We start from the raw sequence: 25,815 nt of genomic DNA on the forward strand, positions 1-25,815 counted from the left end.
TGACATCAAATTTTTTCAAAAATTCGCAATTTTTCTACAAAGGATTTAGCATTTTTTTCGTCAAAATTTAAATAATTTGCACTATTTTATTAATTTTTAATCTGTTTTTAAACCATTTGAAACAATAAAGTTTTAAATTTCCCATTAAAAATATGAAAAAAGCGAGTTATAAAAAATTTACTCAAATGAACTTCCTGTGCAGTTAAAATAAAGAACATCTTTGTGAGGACATATTTGGGTAGGTCCCTGAGTCGATATAACCATGTCCGTCTGTCCGTCCGTCCGTCTGTCTGTGAACACATTTTTGTGATCAAAGTCTAGGTCGCAATTTAAGTCCAATCGCCTTCAAATTGCTTCAGATTTAAATGTTTCCCATATTTTTATACCCACCACCATAGAATGGTGATGGGGGTATAATAAGTTTGTCATTCCGTGTGTAACACATCGAAATACCGATTTCCGACTATATAAAATATATATATTCTTGATCAGGGAGAAATTCTAAGACGATATAACGATGTCCGTCTGTCCGTCTGTCTGTCTGTCTGTCTGTTGTAATCACGCTACAGTCTTCAATAATGAAGCAATTGTACTGAATTTTGCACAAACTCGTCTTTTGTCAAGTTCGAAGATGGGCTATATCGGTCCAGGTTTTGATATAGTCCCCATATAAACCGACCTCCCGATTTGGGGTCTTGGGCTTATAGAAATCGTAGTTTTTATCCAATTTGCCTGAAATTTGAAATCTAGAGGTATTTTATGACCATAAAGAGGTGTGCCAAAAATGGTGAGTATCGGTCCATGTTTTGGTATAGCCCCCATATAGACCGATCTCCCGATTTTATTTCTTGGGCTTATAGAAACCGCAGTTTTTATTCAATTTACCTGAAATTGGAAATCTAGAGGTATTGTAGGACCACAAATACGTGTGCCAAAAATTGTGAGTATCGGTCCATGTTTTGGAATGGTCCCCATATAAAACGATCTCCCGATTTGGGGTCTTGGGCTTATAGAAATCGTAGTTTTTATCCAATTTGCCTGAAATTTGAAATCTAGAGGTATTTTATGACCATAAAGAGGTGTGCCAAAAATGGTGAGTATCGGTCCATGTTTTGGTATAGCCCCCATATAGACCGATCTCCCGATTTTATTTCTTGGGCTTCTAGAATCCGAAGTTTTTATCCTATTTGCCTGAAATTGGAAATCTAGAGGTATTTTATGACCATAAAGAGGTGTGCCAAAAATGGTGAGTATCGATCCATGTTTTGGTATAGCCCCCATATAGACCGATCTCCCGTTTTTATTTCTTGGGCTTATAGAAACCGCAGTTTTTATTAAATTTACCTGAAATTGGAAATCTAGAGGTATTGTAGGACCACAAATACGTGTGCCAAAAATTGTGAGTATCGGTCCATGTTTTGTAATGGTCCCCATATAAAACGACCTCCCGATTTGGAGTCTTGGGCTTATAGAAACCGCAGTTTTTATCCAATTTGTCTGAAATTGGAAATCTAGAGGTATTTTAGGACCGTAAAGAGGTGTGCCGAAAATGGTGAGTATCGGTCCATATTTTGGTATATCCCCCATATAGACCGATTTCTCGATTTTACTTCTTGGGCTTCTAGAATCCGAAGTTTTTATCCTATTTGCCTGAAATTGGAAATCTAGAGGTATTTTATGACCATAAAGAGGTGTGCCAAAAATGGTGAGTATCGGTCCATGTTTTGGTATAGCCCCCATATAGATTGATCTCCCGATTTTAGTTCTTGGGCTTATAGAAACCGCAGTTTTTATTCAATTTACCTGAAATTGGAAATCTAGAGGTATTGTAGGACCACAAATACATGTGCCAAAAATTGTGAGTATCGGTCCATGTTATGGTATGGTCCCTATATAAAACGACCTCCCGATTTGGGGTCTTGGGCTTATAGAAACCGTAGGTTTTATCCAATTTGTCTGAAATTGGAAATCTAGAGGTATTTTCGGGTCATAAAGAGGTGTGCCGAAAACGGTGAGTATCGGTCCATATTTTAGTATAGCCCCCATAAGAACGATCTCCCGATTTAACTCCTTGGGTTTCTAGAAACCGTAGCTTTTATCTGATTTGCCTGCAATTTTAAATATTCTGGTATTTTAGGCTCACAAAAAGGTGTATCGGATTAAGTTTTTATCGGTCCATTTGGTAATGCCTCCATTTAGACCGACTTCACTTCTTGAGGGTGTAGAAGGCGCACTGATCATGAAAATTGCTTGAAACTCAATGTAAAATATCCAGATTTTACTTCTACAGATTTAAGATTTCAAATCAAGACGTTATTTTATAATTTTCTTGCACACTCACAAGAGATGTTAATGATTCCTCTAAAATGGTTCTTATAAATACAGAATCTGATATAGTCCTCACAGGTGAAATCTTTAAATTTATCTTCGGGAAGTGTTCTCAAGTCCTCAAGCCCTCCTGAAATTTCAAGGGAACCCCTAATATTTGGTTCATGGTGGTGGGTAATTAAGATTCGGCCCGGCCGAACTTACTGCTGTATATACTTGTCTTTACTAAAATTGTGTTCCACCCTAGTGCATTAGCCAACTTAAATTTTGAGTCTATAGATTTTGTAAAAGTCTATCAAATTCTGTCCAGATCGAGTGATATTTAAATGTATGCATTTGGGAAAAACCTTTATATATAGCACCCAACACATTTAACGGATGTGATATGGTATCGAAAATTTAGATCTACAAAGTGGTGCAGGGTATAATATAGTCGGCCCCGCGCGATTTTAGACTTTCCTTACTTGTTTTATTTAACAAAGACTCTATGTGGACTAAGTTACAATTTAGTAGACAATTTTAACCCTTTAATGCGCACTGTATCTTTAAAGATACAACCAGAAAAAAATTCTTATGTCTTAAAATAATGGCGATATCGTCCTGAAATTTGGCACAGATTCGTTTTTTGTTTGCAGGCAGGTCAAGTTCGAAGATGGGCTATATCAGTCCAAGTTTTGATATAGTCCCGACTTCCCGATTTGGGGTCTTGGGCTTATAAAAACCGTAGTTTTTATCCAATTTGCCTGAAATTGGAAATCTAGATGTATTTCAGGGTCATAAAAAGGTTTGCCGAAAATGGTGACTATCGGTCCATGTTTTGGTATAGCCCCCATATAGACCGATCTACCGATTTTACTTCTTGGACATCTAGAAACTATCTTTTCAATCTGATTTGCTTGAAATTGAAAATCTAAAGGTATTTTAAGATCACAAAAGAGGTATACCGAAAATGGTTCATATCGGTCCATGTTTTGGTATAGCCCCCATATAGACCAATCTCCCGATTTAACTCTTTGGGCTTCTCGATACCGTAGTTTTTATACGATTTGCACGAACATGTAAATATACTATTATTTTAGACCCTCAAAAATCTGTATCGTATTTATTTTTACCGATCCGATACAGACCGATGTAACTTCTTGAGGGTACACCCAAAGAAAAAATATTTTCCTCCGGTATAAAATTTTAGACAAACGAAATTCCCCTTTCGTATAAAGTATTTTCATTTAGAGCAAATTAATCCGAATTTTTGATAATAAGCGATTCAAGCTCTGATCATGAAAATTACTTGAAACTGAAAGTAAAATTTCCAGATTTTACTCCTCGTAATCATTCAAATAATGGCGAAAAAATCTACAGATTGAAAATTTCAAATCAAGGCATTATTTCAACATTTACACGATATGTTTACGATTTATCTAAAACTCAAACAAAATTGATTCTTATAAATCCAGAATCTGATCTAGGTAGAATCTTTAAATTTATCTTCGGGAAGGGTACTGGTTGAACGATTTGCTTGGGAGAATATTTGTCACCAAACCCCCTGAAATTCTGTATATTATCAAGTAACCCGCTACGACGAAGGTTTTTCATCAGTTTTTATACCCTTCACCACTACTGTGGTACAGGGTATAATAAGTTTGTGCATTTGTATGTAACGCCAAGAAGGAAAAGTCTGAGACCCATCGTTTAGTATACCGATCGTCTTAGAATTAAATTCTGAGTCGATTTAGCGATGTCTGTCTGTCTGTCTGTTGATGTATTTTTGTGTGCAAAGTACACCTCGCAGTTTTAGTCCGATTGTCCTAAAATTTGGTATAGGGTCCTGTTTCTGCTCAAAGACGATCCCTATTGATTTTGGAAAAAATCGGTTCAGATTTAGAAATAGCTGCCATATATATTTTTTACCGATCTGGTCATAATTGGTGTGTATATCAACCGATCTTCCTCAAATTCCGTACATCCGAATATTTTATGAGCCTCGAAAAACTTGCAAAATATCAGCAAAATCGGTTCAGATTTAGATATAGCTCCCATATATAGCTTTCGCCAGATTTACACTCATTTGCCCACAGAGGCCAATTTTTAACTCCGATTTAGTTGAAATTTTGCATAGGGAGTAGAATTAGCGTTGTAACTATGCGTGCCAAATTTGGTTGAAATCGGTTCAGATTTGGATATATCTCCCATATATAGCTTTCGCCCCATTTACACTCATATGACCACAGAGGCCAATTTTTAACTCCGATTTAGTTGAAATTTTGCATAGGGAGTAGAATTAGCGTTGTAACTATGCGTGCCAAATTTGGTTGAAATCGGTTCAGATTTGGATATATCTCCCATATAAAGCTTTCGCCCGATTTACACTCATATGACCACAGAGGCCAATTTTTAACTCCGATTTAGTTGAAATTTTGCACAGGAAGTAGAATTAGCATTATAACTACGCGTGCCAAATTTGGTTGAAATCGGTTCAGATTTAGATATAGCTCCCATATATAGCTTCCGCCCGATTTACACTCATTTGCCCACAGAGGCCAATTTTTTCTCCGATTTAGTTGAAATTTTGCATAGGGAGTAGAATTAGCGTTGTAACTATGCGTGCCAAATTTGGTTGAAATCGGTTCAGATTTGGATATATCTCCCATATAAAGCTTTCGCCCGATTTACACTCATATGACCACAGAGGCAAATTTTTAACTCCGATTTAGTTGAAATTTTGCACAGGGAGTAGAATTAGCGTTATAACTACGCGTGCCAAATTTGGGTGAAATCGGTTCAGATTTGGATATATCTCCCATATATAGCATTCGCCCGATTTACACTCATATGACCACAGAGGCCAATTTTTAACTCCGATTTAGTTGAAATTTTGCACAGAGAGTAGAATTAGCATTGTTGCTATGCGTGCCAAATTTGGTTGTTCAGATTTAGATATAGCTCCTACATATATGTTTTTCTGATTTCGACAAAAATGGTCAAAATACCAACATATTCCTTGCCACTGCTTAGTCGAAAAGTTGTAAAAATTACTCTAATTTTCCTAAATTTCTAATACATATATATCGAGCGATAAATCATAAATAAACTTTTGCGAAGTTTCCTTAAAATTGCTTAAGATTTAGATGTTTCCCATATTTTTGTACTAACATTGTGTTCCACCCTAGTACATTAGCCGACATAAATGTTGAGTCTATAGATTTTGTAGAAGTCTATCAAATTCTGTCCAGATCGAGTGATATTTAAATGTATGTATTTGGGACAAACCTTTATATATAGCCCCCCAACACGTTTGACGAATGTGATATGGTATCGAAAATTTGGATCTACTAAGTGGTGCAGGGTATAATATAGTCGGCCCCGCCCGACTTTAGACTTTCCTTATTTGTTTTAAGGTTTAAAATACTTTGCCATCAGCAACTGTTACCACAACCCACACCCATAGAAAAAATCATGAACGGCGTGGTCATTTCGAAACGATCCGTTCATGAAAGTGAATCAATACACATGTGTTGTCAAACTGAGAACAGATGGGGTCAATCAGACAACGTAAAAATGACACCATACGTTGTCAAAACAACAACCAGCGTTCATGATCTGAAAACGTAATGGTTACGAATTTATAAGCAAAATTAAAAAAAGATTTCCTCTACCGTGACTCGAACTTGTGTTGCCTGCACGATACGCGTTAACAGTCGCCTTAGCACATTGCACCAACGCGGAGTTGCCATAACAACGACTAACGATTATTTTAAGACTTTTCATGTCCAAAGAAAAACGAATGCCGTTCATGAAATCGTGAACGCCCGTGGACGAAATCGTGAACATTCCGTTTTGATTTTTTGTGAACGTTTCTGTTTCATTTTGACAACGTCCGTTCACGATTGTGAAACGCAATTTTTTCTATTAGTGCAAGTAAGTCGATTGTGGATGACAATCTTTAGTCGAACTTTCATACGCTATCAAAGTCCATTACAAACATAGTAACGACAACATAAATTTTGAAATTCCGACCCGACTTCCAGTAGAAATTATGCTATGATTCAAGTAAATAACGTCTTTAAAATAAAGTGTTGGAAAACATGTCCTATTTTTGAGCACTTTTTTGCTTTGTAGTCAAGATGCAAAAAGACAACAAGTTTAAAGACAATTTCATCAATTTTAAAGAATTTTTCTGAATTATTAAAGTCAAGGTGACTTTAGTACAATAAATTTTTCTTTCATGTTACGACGGCGGTTCGGAAATTCTTAGCCTAAAGGGTGATACGGTCAAAATTTGGTCAATATAACCTTGACGTATTTCTTTCAATTTTGCATTTAAAAAACCTGAACACCCCTCATTTTGAAGGTGTGTGTGTGTGTAGAATGTTGCTCCTATTTTGATTTTGGAATTCACTCTTCAGTTGTCAAAATGCCGTCCAAGCAAGAAAAGCAGCGTATCCAAATTTTGCTCGCGCATCGCGAAAATCCGAGCAACTCGCACGCAAAGCTGGCAAAATCGCTAAAAGTTGCCAAATCAACCATTACAAATGTAACTAAAGTGTTTGGGGAACGTTTGTCGATAGCCAGGAAGTCTGGATCGGGGGGAAATCGAAAACCGGAAGCCGCTGAGACGACAAAGAGAGTTGCCGGTAGTTTCAAGCGAAACCCTAACCCTAACCTCTCCGAGAAGCCGCAAATAAGCTAGGTGTATCGTCTACAACCGTGCATCGAGCCAAAAAACGAGCCGGACTATCGACTTACAAGAAGGTAGTGAGTCCAAATCGCGATGATAAACAAAATACGACGGCCAAAGCGCGATCCCGGAGGCTGTACACGACGATGCTGACGAAGTTTGACTGCGTGGTAATGGACGACGAAACCTACGTCAAAGCCGACTATAAGCAGCTTCCGGGACAGGAGTTTTATACGGCAAAAAGAAGGGGAAAGGTAGCAGATATTTTGAAGCACATAAAACTGTCAAAGTTCGCAAAGAAATATCTGGTTTGGCAAGCCATCTGTACCTGTGGCTTGAAAAGCAGTATTTTCATAGCTTCCGGGACTGTCAACCAAGAAATTTAAGTGAAAGAGTGTTTGAATAAACGTCTGCTGTCTTTTCTGAAGAAACACGGTTGTTCCGTACTGTTGTGGCCGGATTTGGCATCTTGCCATTACGGTAAAAAGGTCATGGAGTGGTACGCCGTCAACAACGTGCAAGTGGTTCCCAAGGACAAGAACCCTCCCAACACGCCAGAGCTCCGCCCAATTGAGAAATACTGGGCTATTGTCAAGCGGAACCTAAAGGAGACCAAAAAAACTGCTAAGGACGAGCAGCAGTTCAAGGCAAACTGGCTTTCTGCGGCGAAGAAGGTGGACAAGGTGGCTGTACAAAATCTGATGGCAGGTGTCAAGCGTGAGGCCCGGCAATTCGGATTTGGAAAAGCGAAAGCCTAACTGAATATTTTTCCTGAATTTTATACTAATTGAACTTGAAAACGAAATTGAATTTGATTTTTTAAATAAACGATTTCACCGATTTACACGCGTTTTCCCTTGACCAAATTTTGACCGTATCACCCTTTAATCGGCCTTTTTTACTTTAATATATACCACGTATGGACTACCTTGCAATTTAGAAGACGGTGTTAGGAAGTTTCAAGATACCTTGCCATCGGCAAGTTTTACCGCAATCCAAGTAATTCGATTGTGGATGACAGTCTTCAGTAGAAGTTTCTACGCAATCCATGGTGGAGGGTACATATGATTCGGCCGTGTATACTTGTTTGTTTTTCTTTTCTTGTTGAGTTGGGCTAGGTGTTCGTAAAGTATTATAGCAATTTGAAATTTCTTTTTAATTTACTCTTATGTTCTTTTGTTAATAAAATTGAATTAAACCTAAATTGGTTTTAATTTACAACAACTTTTTGGCGCTGTAGATTGTTATTATTTATTTATTTTATTTTATTACTTATTTAAAAAATCCCGAAAATTTTGGAATCCCAGGATTCTAATTTTAAAGTCCCGAATCGCGGGATTTATAAATAATCGATCCCGACATTAGTACATCCTCAAAAAAAAAAAAACAAGTATATACGGTCGTAAGTTCGGCCAGGTCGAAGCTTATGTACCCTCCATCATGGATTGCGTAGAAACTTCTTCTAAACACTGCCATCCACAATCGAATTACTTAAGTTGCGGTAAAGCTTGCCGATGGCAAGGTATCTTAAAACCTCCTAACACCATCTTCTAATTTGTATGTAAGTCCATACGTGGTATATATTAAATCAAAAAAGATGGATCCAATACGTATATAATTCAGTTTGACAAAGTAGACATACAATTTTGACAAAATTTTCTACAGAAATAAAATTTTAACAAAATTTTCTATAGACATAAAATTTTCACAAAATTTTCTATAGAAATAAACTTTTGACAAAATTTTCTATAGAAATAAAATCTTGGTAGATTATGTTTGGCTCGAGTGGCAACCATGATTATGAACCGAATAAAAGTTGAACAAAATTTTCTATAGAAATAACATTTTGACAATGATGAAAATTTTATTATGAACCGAATAAAATTTTAACAAAATTTTCTCTAGAAATAAAATTTTGACAAAATTTTCTATAGAAATAAAATTTTGGTAGATTATTTTTGGCTCTAGTGGCAACCATGATTATGAACCGATATGGACCAATTTTTGTGTGATTGGACCAATTTTGGTATGGTTGTTAGCGACCATATACTAACACCACGTTCCTAATTTGAACCGGATCGGATGAATTTTGCTCCTCCAAGAGGTTCCGGAGGTCAAATCTGGAGAACGTTTTATATGGGGGCTATATATAATTATGGACCGATATGGACCAATTCTGGCACGCTTGTTAAAGATCATATACTAACACCATGTTCCAAATTTCAGCCGGATCGGATGAAATTTGCTTCTCTTTGAAGCTCCGCAAGCCAAATCTGGGGATCGGTTTATATGGGGGCTATATATAATTAAGGACCGATGTGGACCAATTTTTGCATGATTGTTAGAGAACATATACCAACACCATGTACCAAATTTCAGCCGGATTGGATGAAATATGTTTCTCTTAGAGGCTCCACAAGCCAAATCTGGGGATCGGTTTATATGGGGGCTATATATAATTATGGACCGATGTGGACCAATTTTCGCACGGTTGTTAGAGACCATATACTAACACCATGTACCAAATTTCAGCCGGATCGGATGAAATTTGTTTCTCTTTTAGGCTCCGCAAGCCAAATCTGGGGATCGGTTTATATAGGGGCTATATAAATTTATGGACCGATGTGGACCAATTGTTGCATGGTTGTTAGAGACCATATACCAACACCATGTACCAAATTTCAGCCGGATCGGATGAAGTATGCTTCTGTTAGAGGCTCCACAAGCCAAATCTGAGGGTCCCTTTATATGGGGGCTATACGTAAAAGTGGACCGATATGGCCCAATTTCAATACCATCCGACCTACATCGATAACAACGACTTGTGCCAAGTTTCAAGTCGATAGCTTGTTTCGTTCGGAAGTTAGCGTGATTTCAACAGACTGACCGACGGACGGACGGACATGCTTAGATCGACTCAGAATTTCACCACGACCCAGAATATATATACTTTATGGGGTCTTAGAACAATATTTCGATGTGTTACAAACGGAATGACAAAGTTAATATACCCCCATCCTATGATGGAGGGTATAAAAACGCTGCTCTAACATATGTACCAAACATATTTTGCAGGAAGCACATATATTATTGGATACTGCCGAAACATTATTATGTTTGTTTTATGTGAACATATGTTATGTAGCTTGCTCTCAGCCACATTCGTCTCCAATGTAGGAAGACATTTCAAAGCAGTCAATATACACACCCAAAGAAATTTGTTAGTAGGGACAGCAGAAAAATCTGCTAAAACAGCAGAAAGTCTGCTGAAAAAGGGACAGCAGTCACTGTTTGCTGAAATAGCAAACATTTCCTGCTATTTTTTAAGCTCGACTACACTAAATCATGTTTTATTTTGGCTGAAACAAATAAAAATATCAACTTAGGAGCTATCCTAATATAATTAAAACAATATTTTATGAAAATCTATAGTAATTTATTAAAAATCTGAATATTTATCGAATTGAGGCATAACAGCAAACAAAATATTTGCTGATCGTATTTATGAGCTTCTAAGTATATTACAGTACTAAAATATACCAAAAATTACTTTTGGTTCTTAAATATGCTTTGGGGAAAAATGTATAACCTAAAAATTTTATAATTTGTTGTTCATTAGGCTCTGAAGTACAAAAATATAACAGCAGACATCGACTGCTGTTATTTGCAGACTTTTTTCTATGAGTGCATATATAAAACTAAAATTGTACAACAACTGTTTAAAGCTAAATAATTATAATTGTTACGAAGTCGGATAAGTCAAATTCACATTATTCATTACCAATAATAAGGATTTAAATTAAACGGTATAAGTCATGTAATTAAAATGAATAAAATAAATCTTTTTTAATTTGTTCCTAAATCTTTGTTTTCAGCTGTTTTGTGCATGACGATTTTTTGACGAATTTTTCAGGACACAAAATATTTTCAAAATTGACGATTATCAGCCCAAAACAGTTGGCACCACTGGTTATAAGTTATATTTAGATGGCATAGAATAGAATGGTGCTCCGACCGAGCACCATTTCTTCTAACCTCCACCATTGGATGGGGGTATATTAACTTTGTCATTCCGTTTGTAACACATCGAACTATTGCTCTAAGACCCCATAAAGTATATATATTCTGGGTCGTGGTGAAATTCTGAGTCGATCTGAGCATGACCGTCCGTCCGTCTGTTGAAATCACGCTAGCTTCCGAACGAAACAAGCTATCGACTTGAAACTTGGCACAAATAGTTGTTATTGATGTAGATCGGATGGTATTGCAAATGGGCCATATCGGTCCACTTTTACGTATAGCCCCCATATAAACGGACCCCAAAATTTGGCTTGCGGAGCCTCGAAGAGAAGAAAATTTCATCCGATACGGCTGAAATTTGGTACATGGTGTTAGTATATGGTCCTTAACAACCATGCAAAAATTGGTCCACATCGGTGCATAATTATATATAGCCCCCATATAAGCCGATCTCCAGATTTGGCTTGCGAAGCCTCTAAGAGAAGCAAATTTCATCCGATCCGGCTGAAATTTGGTACATGGTGTTAGTATATGATGTTTAATGACCATGCAAAAATTGGTCCACATCGGTGCATAATTATATATAGCCCCCATATAAACCGATCTCCAGATTTGGCTTGCGGAGCCTCTAAGAGAAGCAAATTTCATCCGATCCGGCTGAAATTTGGTACATGGTGTTTGTATATGGTCTCTAACAACTATGCAAAAATTGGTCGAAATCGGTGCATAATTATATATAGCCCCCATATAAACCGATCACCAGATTTGACCTCCGGAGCCTCTTGGAAGACCAAAATTCATCTGATTCAGTTGATATTTGGTACGTGGTGTTAATATATGGCCTCGAACACCCATGCAAAAATTGGTCCATATCGGTGCATAATTATATATAGCCCCCATATAAACCAATCCCCAGATTTGACCTCCGGAGCCCCTTGGAAGAGCACAATTCATCCGATTCGGTTGAAATTTGGTACGTGATGTTAGTATATGGTCCTTAACAACCATGCAAAAATTATATATATTATAGCGGTGCATAATTATATATAGCCCCCATATAAACCGATCCCCAGATTTGGCTTGCGGAGCCTCTAAGAGAAGAAAATTTCATCCGATACGGCTGAAATTTGGTACATGGTGTTTGTATATGGTCTCTAACAACTATGCAAAAATTGGTCGAAATCGGTCCATAATTATATATAGGCCCCATATAAACCAATCCCCAGATTTGACCTCCGGAGCCCCTTGGAAGAGCACAATTCATCCGATTCGGTTGAAATTTGGTACGTGATGTTAGTATACCATGCAGGAATTGGTTCATATCAGTCCATAATTATATATAGCCCCCATATAAACCGATACCCAGTTTTGACCTCCGGTGCCTTGGAGAAGCAAAATTCATCCGATCTGGTTGAAATTTGGTACGTGGTGGTAGTATATGATATTTAACAACCATGCCAAAAATATCACCATATCAGTCCATAATCATATATAGCCCCCATATAAACCGATCCCGAGATTTGGTTTTGGAGCCTCTTGGAGGAGCAAATTTCATCCGAGTCATTTGAAATTTGGTACATTGTGCTAGTATATGGCCGCTAACAACCATGCCTAACTAGGTCCACATCGGTCTATAGTTATATAAAGCCCTCAGATAAATCGATCCCCAAACACACAAAAATTGGTCCATATCAAGTTCATAATTGTATATAGCCCCATATAAGCGACCCCTATATTTATACCCTGCGCCACACTGTGGAACAGGGTATTATAAGTTAGTGCATATGTTTGTAACACCCAGAAGGAGACGAGATAGACACATGGTGTTTTTGGCAATAATGCTCAGGGTGGGTCCCTGAGTCGATATAACCATGTCCGTCTGTCCGTCCGTCCGTCTGTCTGTGAACACATTTTTGTGATCAAAGTCTAGGTCGCAATTTAAGTCCAATCGCCTTCAAAGTTGGCACATGTTCCTAATTTGGGCCAGAATAGAACCCTATTGATTTTGGAAGAAATCGGTTCAGATTTAGATATAGCTCCCATATATATCTTTCGCCCGATATGCACTAATATGGACCCAGCAGCCAGAGTTTTATACCGATTTGCTTGAAATTTTGTACAAACATAACACTTAGTCGTATAGTCAAGTGTGCAGAATTTGATTGAAATCGGTTCAGATTTAGATATAGCTCCCATATATATCTTTCCCCCGATATGGACTTATGTGGCCCCAGAAGCCAGATTTTTGGCCGAATTTGGTTGAAATTTTGCACTAGAAGTACAATTAGTAGTATTGTCAAGCGTGCAAAATTTGATTGAAATCGGTTCAGATTTAGATATAGCTCCCATATATATATTTCGCCCGATATGGACTAATATGATCCTAAAAGCCAGAGTTTTGGCCCAATTTGGTTGAAATTGTGCACAGGGAGTAGATTTAGCATTGTAGCTATACGTGCCAAATTTGGTTGAAATCGATTCAGATTTAGATATAGCTCCCATATATATATTTCGCCCGATATGGACTTATATGGACCCAGAAGCCAGAGTTTTATCCCGATTAGCTTGAAATTTTGCACAAGGAGTACAATTGGTAGTATAGTCATGTGTGCCAAATTTGATTGAAATCGGTTCAGATTTTGATATAGCTTCCATATATATTTTTCGTCCGATATGGACTTATATGGCCTCAGAAGCCAGAGTTTTGCCCCAATTTGGTTGAAATTTTGCACTAGGAGTAAAATTAGTAATATAGTCATGTGTGCCAAATTAGATTGATATCGGTTCAGATTTAGCTCCCATATATATGTTTTTCTGATTTCGACAAAAATGGTCAAAATACCAACATTTTCCTTGTTAAATCGCCACTGCTTAGTCGAAAATTTGTAAAAATGACTCTAATTTTCCTAAACTTCTAATACATATATATTGAGCGATAAATCATAAATAAACTTTTGCGAAGTTTCCATAAAATTGCTTCAAATGTTTCCCATATTTTTTTACTAACATTGTGTTCCACCCTAGTGCATTAGCAGCCGACTTAAATTTTGAGTCTATAGAATTTGTAGAAGTCTATCAAATTCTGTCCAAATCGAGTGATATTTAAATGTATGTATTTGGGACAAACCTTTATATATAGCCCCCAACACATTTGACGGATGTGATATGGTATCGAAAATTTAGATCTACAAAGTGGTGCAGGGTATAAAATAGTCGGCCCCGCCCGACTTTAGACTTTCCTTACTTGTTCAATTCTGGCTCCCTACGTACCGTGCCAAAGTCCATATCGATTCGTAATTATTTATAGACTTACCTACACGTACCTTTTTTGTCTAATATATACACCGAAATTATTCTCTTCGTTAATTTTAAGAAGAATTCTTCATTAACTATTCTTCGTGAGTTCTTCATTAAAATAACGAAAATTTCATTCATTTTCGTAAATTTTACGAAGAACATATTACGACTAAACGAAACTTCTACGAAATATTCTACATTAACTTTTCTTCGTAAAAAGTTCGTACTTTTAACGAAACTTTCTTCAAATTTCATGAATTTTGTGGAGAAGTTTTTACGAATATTTTACGAAACATTCTGCGTTAAAATTTCTTCATAAAAAGTACGAAACATTTTCTTAGAAATAACGAAGAAGTTTCATTGAAGTTGTAAACTTTCCGTTCGCGGCATTAAATTGTCTTTTATAATGTGCTTGAGTGCATTACTTTATTCTATTTTTATACTCTCCACCATAGGATGGGGGGTATATTAACTTTGTCATTCCGTTTGTAACACATCGAAATATTGCTCTAAGACCCCATAAAGTATATATTCTGGGTCGTGGTGAAATTCTGAGTCGATCTGAGCATGTCCGTCCGTCCGTCCGTCTGTTGAAATCACGCTAACTTCCGAACGAAACAAGCTATCGACTTGAAACTTGGCACAAGTAGTTGTTATTGATGTAGGTCGGACGGTATTGCAAATGGGCCATATCGGTCCACTTTTACGTATAGCCCCCATATAAACGGACCCCCAAATTTGGCTTGCGAGGCCTCTAAGCGAAGCAGATCCGGCTGAAATTTGGTACATGGTGTTAATATATGGTCTCTAACAACCATGCAAAAATTGGTCCAATCGGTCCATAATTATATATAGCTCCCATATAAACCGATCTCCCGATTTGGCTTGCGAGTGCTCTAAGAGAAGCAAATTTCATCCGATCCGACTGAAATTTGGTACATGGCGTTAGTATATTGTCTCTAACAACCATGCAAAAATTGGTCCACATCGGTCCGGAGCCTCTTGGAAGACCAAAATTCATCTGATTCAGTTGAAATTTGGTACGTGGTGTTAATATATGGCCTCAAACTCCCATACAAAATTCTTCCATTCGGTTGAAATTTGGTACGTGATGTTAGTATATGGTATCCAACAACCATGCAGGAATTGGTTCCTATCAGCCCATAATTATATATAGCTCCCATATAAACCGATCCCCAGATTTGACCTCCGGTGCCTTTTGGAGAAGCAAAATTCACCCGATCTGCTTGAAATTTGGTACGTGGTGATCGTATATGATATTTAACAACCATGCCAAAAGTGGTCCATATCAGACCATAATCATATATAGCCCCATATAAACCGATCCCGAGATTTGGTTTTGGAGGAGCAAATTTCATCCGAGTGAGTTGAAATTTGGTACATTGTGCTAGTATATGGTCGTTAACAACCATGCCTAACTAGGTCCATATCGGTCTATAGTTATATATATCCCTCAGATAAATCGATTGTGGATGACAGTCTTTCTTAGAAGTTTCTACGCAATCCATGGTGGAAGGTACATAAGATTCGGCCTGGCCGAACTTACGGCCGTATATACTTGTTTTATGCAAGTCTATGCTACTTCTCATTTGGGTGATAGCGCGCTATGAATAAAAGTGAAGCAATAAAACTAAAAATTATTCAAAAACTTAAGATCTAAAGTAGTGATGTCATTTTTCACACTTGTAACTATAACCAAATGCACTTTCGACTATAAATTTTTTTCTAAAAGTTCAAACATTTTTGAAAAAAAAGTACGAAAGTTTTTCATAAAAAGTACGAAGATTCTTCATAAAAAGTACGAATTTTTTTTCGTACAAACTACGAAAATTTTGGAAGAACCTTTCTTCGTAGAAAGTACGAAATATTGCGTACTTTTAATGAAAAGTTTCTTTGGTTGTAAAACAATGACAAATTTCGTACTTTTAACGAAATTTTTCGTTCTTTTTACGAAGAAAATTCTTTCGGTGTACCACGTATGGACTAACTTACAATTTAGAAAACCCAAGTAATTCGATTGTGGATGACAGTCTTTCGTAGAAGTTTCTACGCAATCCATGGTGGAGGGTACATAAGATTCGGCCTGGCCGAACTTACGGCCGTATATACTTGTTTTTGTTTTAATTTAATATACTATATTAAAATTTTATAATGAAACTGCGAAATGTCGGTTATAAAAAATATTTTTTTATTATTGCAAAAATAACAATTTTGTAACAAAAAACTGTTTTTGGTATAAAAGTTTGAAACTTTGGAAGGAATTCAAAAACTCTAACAAAAGAAGAACGTGGAATCGAGAATAAACATACATAAATAATTTTATAATATACACATAAATTTGTTTAGGCACGAACAATTTTTTACTAGCATTTAACACCATTTTAAATGCGTTTCTACACACAAAAAAAATTCACGAACATTTTTCCAATTAAAATTTTAATTGAGTTTTAAAAAATATTCAATAAAAAATTTAATTGATTCAACAAATATTTTAATTGAAACAAAAATCAATCACAAAAATAATAGTATCAATTAATTTTTTAATTGGATCAATTAACTTTTTAATTGACCTTCAATTAATTTTTTAATTGATACTATCATTTCTGTGATTGAAGACATTTCAATTAAAAATTAATTGGATCAATTAATTTCGTGATTAAATCAGAAAAATTTTTTTTTGTGTGTAGGTGCACGCAAACGAAATTTCTGCTGGTGCCCAGTATGCACCTCTAGCGGAAACTACCACTACCCACATGAAATGTATTACTATATTTGCTGCCCGAAAAATCCATGAGGCGCTATTATCGATTGTTTATATATTGCTCCCATAAGAAATACATGGCAATACTACATATGTTATTGGCACTCTTGAAGTGCATATTTTTGGCTTAATGCCCAGTATGCACCTCTAGCCGAAATTTTCGCTACCCATAAGAAAAGTATTCCTACGTATTTGATAACGAAAATTCCGTGAGGCGTTATTATCGATTGTTGTAATATTTGCTCCCATGAGAAATACATTGCAAAACTATGTTATTGGCCCGCTTGAAGTGCATATTGGGCTTATTGCTTGATATGCACCTCTAGGTTGCATGCCGATAACGCTGCCGATATTTCTTATGTTAGAACAAGTAAGGAAAGCCTAAAGTCGGGCGGGGCCGACTATATTATACCCTGCACCACTTAGTAGATCTAAATTTTCGATACCATATCACATTCGTCAAACGTGTTGGGGGCTATATATAAAGGTTTGTCCCAAATACATACATTTAAATATCACTCGATCTGGACAGAATTTGATAGACTTCTACAAAATCTATAGACTCAACATTTATGTCGGCTAATGTACTAGGGTGGAACACAATGTTAGTAAAAAAATATGGGAAACATCTAAATCTGAAGCAATTTTAAGGAAACTTCGCAAATGTTTATTTATGATTTATCGCTCGATATATATGTATTAGAAATTTAGGAAAATTAGAGTAATTTTTACAACTTTTCGACTAAGCAGTGTCGCTTTAACAAGGAAAATGTTGGTATTTTGTGGGAGCTATATCTAAATCTGAACAACCAAATTTGGCACGCATAGCTTTAATGCTAATTCTACTCCCTGTGCAAAATTTCAACTAAATCGGAGCAAAAACTTGGCCTCTGTGGGCAAATGAGTGTAAATCGGGCGAAAGCTACATATGGGAGCTATATCTAAATCTGAACCGATTTCAACCAAATTTGGCACGCATAGCTATAATGCTAATTCTACTACCTGTGCAAAATTTCAACTAAATCGGAGCAAAAACTTGGCCTCTGTGGGCAAATGAGTGTAAATCGGGCGAAAGCTACATATGGGAGCTATATCTAAATCTGAACCGATTTGGCTGATATTTTGCAAGCTTTTCGAGACTCATAAAATATTCGGATGTACGGAATTTGAGGAAGATCGGTTGATATACACGCCAATTATGACCAGATCGGTGAAAAATATATATGGCAGCTATATCTAAATCTGAACCGATTTTTTCCAAAATCAATAGGGATTGTCTTTGAGCAGAAACAGGACCCTATACCAAATTTTAGGACAATCGGACTAAAACTGCGAGCTGTACTTTGCACACAAAAATACATCAACAGACAGACAGACGGACAGACAGACAGACAGACAGACAGACAGACGGACATCGCTAAATCGACTCAGAATTTAATTCTAAGACGATCGGTATACTAAACGATGGGTCTCAGACTTTTCCTTCTTGGCGTTACATACAAATGCACAAACTTATTATACCCTGTACCACAGTAGTGGTGAAGGGTATAAAAATGTGAACAACCGATAACAACGTTTTTCATTAAAAACATATAGCAAAGTTTTTTTATGGGTAGCGAAAATTTCGCTATTATCGACGTTAAAACGAAATTTCTGTTAGAGTGATTTACATAAAACTTGTGTCCATTAGCGTAGCTAGACAATTTTCTTAGGGGGGGCTATAGCCCCCCTAGCTGAAAATTTATAGACTGAACTTATAGGTTCAATTAATGTTTTATTTCATAAAAATGAATAACAATATAGGCATCAAAATAACTCGACAATTAATTTATAATAAAGCAACTAAAAGTAGTTCCACACTTTTTCCAGCAAAAAAATTAGGAGTTGTTCTAATGTCACAACTTTAAAAGCACTTCCAAAAATGTCCTCACAAAGAAGTTAATTATTTTAACTGCACAGGAACTTTTTTTATTTCATTTTTTCATATTTTAATGCGTAATTTTTTGTTTTCTTAAAAAAAGGTAAGATAAGATAAGATAAAGGTAAGATTTATTTATATAAAATGGTACAAATTATTCAAATTTTGCCACAAAAATGATAAATTCATTATAGAAATTTTTATAGAATTTTTGAAAATATTCGAGGGAAACGTTTCAAACAAGCGTTAGAATGCATTAAAATCATAAAAAAAATATAAAAATTAATTATTTGGAAAAATAAAACAAAATTTTTTAATTCACATTCAAAACACTGAATTTGGATCACAACTTAAGAAGTGATGCAATTTCATTGCAACGGCTTTTGAAACGGTGGACATTCGTTCTATGACAATTTCATATTACATTCATCGCTTCTCCGCCAATTTTGCACCACTTCCGGACCCAAAAAGAAGATTTTCACTTCTTTTTGGCTATGCTTTTTTGCAGCATTATTAAGATATTAATTTATGAAAGAATAGTATCAATTACTATTTTTTTAATTAAATTGACTAAACCAGACTAAACAAAATAATAAAGGAGCTTTAGTTATTCATCTAAATCAAAAGTTCAACCACAGATTTTTTTTATAAATATCAGATTTCAAACATTGCAATCGGCAACTGCTACCACAACCAAAGTAATTCTATTGTGCATGAAAGTCTTTAGAGGAACTTTGTGCGGTTGTATATATTTGTTTAATTTTTAGAAAAATGTAAAATCGTAAATAGGTTTTCAAATTCTGGGGGGGCTAAAATTTTTTTGGGGGGGGTCTAAGCCCCCTCCCCAGAGGCCTTCCTACGCTTATGCTTGTGTCTATCATTAGTAACTGAATTTTTCTAATGTTGGAATTCTAATAATAGAAAATTTTCTTTTAAATTTCATTTCAGGGTTGTGTAAAGTTCCCCAAAAACAGGATGCTGTCACCATAATGACATCTATAATACGCTTCTCCCAAGGCCAGCGGGAATGTTTTGTAATGCATATCTCTTTATATTACTATGTGTAGTGTATAAATGTATGTCTGGACTATAAATTTTTTACGCAGTTTTTTTTTATGTCAACAACACTCAGGTAAATTGTTTACATATTTGTCCCATTGCCATAGTGATTTAGCACAAAATCCCGAGGACAACAAACTCCATTAGATTTCAAGAGAATATGAATTACTTTCTAGTATGTGTCAACTGGAAAATATGCGTCCAGGGAATATCTAGGTAGGTAGCTAGGTAGGGATTAATCGTGGAATTTCCATTCCCCAAATTGCCTTACAGTCACATCGATAACCTGTTCACAAAGAAATCCAAAAATAGTCGGAGGCTTGGAAGCTGATCGAAATGAAATGCCCTCTATAGTTAGTCTGACCCGTCGTGGGGGACATTTTTGTGGGGCCACAATTATCCATGAGAAGTGGATATTAACAGCGGGCCATTGTATATGCAATGGTTTGAATAAATTTATGAAAGCCTCCCAAATTCAGGGTGTTATGGGCCTGCATAGCATCTCACAGTATCTCAATGGAATACACAACGATCGCGATGGAACGGCACCGGTCCAAGTGAACTTCAAGAGCATAATACCCCATCCGAATTATCAATGCACAAATCCCAAAAATGATATTGGTACTTAAAAATATCTAAAAATATTGAATACTATTGAATGTTTTGTGGCAAATTCTAATAAGGGTTTTTTCCCTCTCCTCCCCCTTCCTACATTCTTATAGCCTTGATGGAATTACTGCAGCCCATATTATTTACCAAGCATATCCAGCCAAGTTGTCTGACATCCGATACCCTAAGGAATCATGAAAATGAATTGGCCACAGTTGCTGGTTGGGGTTGGACCCAAGAAAATCAAGCCGAAGGTGACAGGGCTGATATTTTACGTAAGGCTTCGGTACGAGTCTGGAATAATAATGTCTGTGAGCGTTCTTATCAATTGAATGGAAGACCCAATAGCTTCATAACCGATAGTCAAATGTGTGCTGGCTATGAAAATGGTGGCATTGATTCATGCTGGGTAAAAATTTCGTTATTTTTATTCTGAATCCCTCTTTGTTTAATTCATGGCATTTCTTTCTTATTTTACTTTTCCCTAGGCCGATTCTGGTGGTCCCTTAATGTCCAAGGAAAATTTCTTAATCGGTGTGGTGTCCACAGGCATTGGATGTGCCCGTCCTGGTTTACCTGGTATCTATACGAGAGTCAGCAAATATGTCCAATGGATGGAATCTGTGATATTTTCCCGATAATTTTCTAATCGCATTCCAATTATGAATTATTTGTGATATATGTATGTGTTACTGTAGAATTAATGCAACTGTGATATTTTTTAGTGTACTTAGAAGATACAAACTAGTTATAAATTAAATATTAAATTCGAATTGAAATAAATTGTAGAAAATTTATAAATTAAGTTTTTTTAAATTTCATATAAAGGACAAACCCAAAAGGACTATACAGTGAAAAAAGAGTTTTCTTTTCTGAAGAACGAAATTTTAAACAATAGAAAAATGGAAATTTTGGTCAAAATTTTATTTCTATAGAAAATTTTGTCAAAATTTTATTTCTATAGAAAATTTTGTCAAAATTTTATTGCTATAGAAAATTTTGTCAAAATTTTATTTCTATAGAAAATTTTGTTAAAATTTTATTTCTAAACAAATGTTGTCAAAATTTTTTTCCTGTAGAAAATTTTGTCAAAATTGTATTTCTATAGAAAATTTTGGTAAAATTTTATTTCTATAAAAAATTTTGTCAAAATTTTATTTCTATAGAAAATTTTGACAAAATTTTGTTGCTATAGAAAATGTTGTCAAAATTTTATTGATATAAGAAATTTTGTCAAAATTTTATTACTATAGAAAATTTTGTCAAAATTGTATTTCGATAGAAAATTTTGTCAAAATTTTATTGCTATAGAAAATTTTGTCAACATTTTATTGCTATAGAAAATTTTGTCAAAATTTTATTGCTATAGAAAATTTTGTCAAAATTTTATTTCTATAGAAAATTTTGTTAAAATTTTATTCCTATAGAAAATTTTGTCAAAATTTTATTGCTATAGAAAATTTTGTCAAAATTTTTTTCCTGTAGAAAATTTTGTCAAAATCGTATTTCTATAGAAAATTTTGTTAAAATTTTATTTCTATAGAAGATTTTGTTAAAATTTAATTCTACAGAAAATTTTGTCAAAATTTTATTTCTATAGAAATTTTTGTCAAAATTTTATTTCTATAGAAAATTTTGTTAAAATTTTATTTCTATAGAAAATGTTGTCAAAATTTTATTTCTATAAAAAATTTTGTCAAAATTTTATTTCTATAGAAAATTTTGACAAAATTTTGTTGCTATAGAAAATTTTGTCAAAATTTTATTGATATAAGAAATTTTGTCAAAATTTTATTACTATAGAAAATTTTGTCAAAATTGTATTTCGATAGAAAATTTTGTCAAAATTTTATTGCTATAGAAAATTTTGTCAAAATTTTATTGCTATAGAAGATTTTGTCAAAATTTTATTGCTATAGAAAATTTTGTCAAAATTTTGTTAAAATTTTATTTCTAAAAAAGTTTTGTCAAAATTTTTTTCCTGTAGAAAATTTTGTCAAAATTGTATTTCTATAGAAAATTTTGTTAAAATTTTATTTCTATAGAAGATTTTGTCAAAATTTAATTCTACAGAAAATTTTGTAAAAATTTTATTTCTATAGAAAATTTTGTCAGAATTGTATTTCTATAGAAAATTTTGTCAAAATTTTGTTTCTATAGAAGATTTTGTCAAAATTTAATTCTATAGAAAATGTTGTTAAAATTTTATTTCTATAAAAAATTTTGTCAAAATTTTATTTCTATAGAAAATTTTGTCAAAATTGTATTTCTATAGAAAATTTTGTCAAAATTTTATTTCGATAAAAAATTTTGTCAAAATTTTATTCCTATAGAAAATTTTGTCAAAATTTTATTTCTATTGAAAATGTTGTCACAATTTTATTGATATAAGAAATTTTGTCAAAATTTTATTACTATAGAAAATTTTGTCAAAATTGTATTTCGATAGAAAATTTTGTCAAAATTTTATTGCTATAGAAAATTTTGTCAAAATTTTATTGCTATAGAAAATTTTGTCAAAATTTTATTGCTATAGAAATTTTTGTTAAAATTTTATTTCTTTTGAAAATTTTGGTCAACATTTTATTTCTATAGAAAATTTTGTTAAAATTTTATTTCTATAGAAAATTTTGTCAAAATTGTATTTCGACAGAAAATTTTGTCAAAATTTTATTTCTATAGAAAATTTTGTCAAAATTTTATTTCTATAGAAAAATTTGTCAAAATTGTATTTCTATAGAAAATGTTGTTAAAATTTTATTTCTACAGAAAATTTTGTCAAAATTTTATTTCTATAAAAAATTTTGTCAAAATTTTATTTCTATAGAAAATTTTGTCAAAATTTTGTTGCTATAGAAAATTTTGTCAAAATTTTATTGATATAAGAAATTTTGTCAAAATTTTATTACTATAGAAAATTTTGTCAAAATTGAATTTCGATAGAAAATTTTGTCAAAATTTTATTGTTATAGAAAATTTTGTCAAAATTTTTTTTTCCTGTAGAAAATTTTGTCAAAAATGTATTTCTATAGAAAATTTTGTTAAAATTTTATTTCTATAAAAGATTTTGTCAAAATTTAATTCTATAGAAAATTTTGTCAAAATTTAATTCTATAGAAAATTTTGTCAAAATTGTATTTCTATAGAAAATTTTGTTAAAATTTTATTTCTATAGAAAATTTTGTCAAAATTTTATTTCTATAAAAAATTTTGTCAAAATTTTATTTCTATAGAAAATTTTGTCAAAATTGTATTTCAATAAAAAATTTTGTTATAATTTTATTTCTATAAATTTTTTTTCAAAATTTTATTTTATTTATTTATTTATCCACAAAATCATACATAAACCTCAAGGCCAAAAAACGTATTACATAGCAAAACAAAATGCCTGAATTATAGAAAATAATTAAATTCAAAACCTAAACAATAGATTACCTGAATTACTAAATCTTTTACTTAACCATAGTATATTTGGCTCCCCAGCCGTTAGAAATACATAAAAAAACAATTATATACGCCCGTAAGTTCGGCCAGGCCGAATCTCATGTACCCTCCACCATGGATTGCGTAGAAACTTCTACTACAGACTGCCATCCACAATCGAATTACTTGGGTTGCGGTAACACTTGCCGATGGCAAGGTATCTTAGGTTAGGTTAGGTTAGGTTAGGTTAGGTTAGGTTAGGTTAGGTTATGTGGCAGCCCGATGTATCAGGCTCACTTAGACTATTCAGTCCATTGTGATACCACATTGGTGAAACTTCTCTCTTATCACTGAGTGCTGCCCGATTCCATGTTAAGCTCAATGACAAGGGACCTCCTTTTTATAGCCGAGTCCGAACGGCGTTCCACATTGCAGTGAAACAACTTAGAGAAGTTTTGAAACCCTCAGAAATGTCACCAGTATTACTGAGGTGGGATAATCCACCGCTGAAAAACTTTTTTGGTGTTCGGTCGAAGCAGGAATCGAACCCACGACCTTATGGGTTGCAAGGCGGGCATGCTAACCATTGGTATCTTAAAACTTCTTAACACCGTCTTCTCAATTGTAAGTTAGTCTATACGGGGTATATATTAAACAAAAAAGGCCGATTAAGTACGTATATAATTCAGTTTGACAAAATTTTCTATAGAAATAAAATTTTGACAAAATTTTCTATAGAAATAAAATTTTGACAAAATTTTCTATAGAAATAAAATGTTGACAAAATTTTCTATAGAGACAAAATTTTGTATAGTAATAAAATTGTGACAACATTTTTTATAGAAATAAAATTTTGACAAAATTTTCTATAGAATATCTATATTTCAACCGAATCGGATGAATTTTGCTCTCCAAGAGGTTCCGGAGGTCAAATCTGGGAATCGATTTATATGGGGGCTACATATAATTATGGGCCGATATAGACCAATTTTCGCATGATTGTTAGTGACCATATACTAACACCACGTACAAAATTTCAACCGGATCGGATGAAGTTTGCTCCTCTAAGAGGCTCCGGAGGTCAAATCTGGGGATCGGTTTATATGGGCGCTATATATAATTTTGGACCGATATGGACCAATTTTTGCATGGTTGTTGGAGACCATATACTTACACCGTGTACCAAATTTGAGGCGGATCGCATGAAATATGCTACTCTTATAGGCTCCGCAAGCCAAATCTGGGGGTCCGTTTATATGGGGGCTATACGTAAAAGTGGACCAATATGGCCCATTTGCAATACCATCCGACCTACATCAATAATAAATACTTGTGCCAAGTTTGAATTCGATAGCTTGTTTCGTTCGGAAGTTAGCGTAATTTCAACAGACGGACGGACATGCCTAGATCGACTCCGAATTTCACCGCGACCCAGAATATATATTTTATGTGGTCTTAGAGCAATATTTCTATGTGTTACAAACGGAATGACATAGTTAATATACAACCCATCATATGGTGGAGGGTATAAAAAAGCCGATTAAGTACGTATATAATTCAGTTTGACAAAATTTTCTATAGTAATAAAATTTTGACAAAATTTTCTATAGAAATAAAATTTTAACAAAATTTTGTATAGTACTAAAATTTTGACAAAATTTTCTGTAGAAATAAAATTTTGACAAAATTTTCTATAGAAACAAA

At 34.2% G+C, this 25,815-nt stretch overlaps 1 protein-coding gene across 2 annotated transcripts in view; it reads left to right on the forward strand.

Annotated features, from left to right (window-relative positions):
- Positions 1-21,489, forward strand: part of LOC142233938 (trypsin 3A1) — a 127,663-nt gene extending 106,174 nt beyond the window's left edge. The window contains exons 2-4 of one of the 2 annotated variants that reach the window (XM_075304999.1): positions 20,353-20,700; positions 20,802-21,097; positions 21,177-21,489. In XM_075304999.1, coding sequence (XP_075161114.1) covers positions 20,353-20,700; positions 20,802-21,097; positions 21,177-21,329 — 797 coding nt within the window. In that variant the 3' untranslated portion in view covers positions 21,330-21,489. Of the gene's footprint in view, positions 1-19,968; positions 20,701-20,801; positions 21,098-21,176 lie in introns of both variants that reach the window. The other variant, XM_075305000.1, reaches the window with a different exon arrangement.
- The last annotated feature ends 4,326 nt before the right edge of the window (positions 21,490-25,815 follow it).

Source organism: Haematobia irritans, chromosome 4, assembly GCF_050003625.1.
Source record: "Haematobia irritans isolate KBUSLIRL chromosome 4, ASM5000362v1, whole genome shotgun sequence".
Classification (NCBI taxonomy): domain Eukaryota; kingdom Metazoa; phylum Arthropoda; class Insecta; order Diptera; family Muscidae; genus Haematobia; species Haematobia irritans.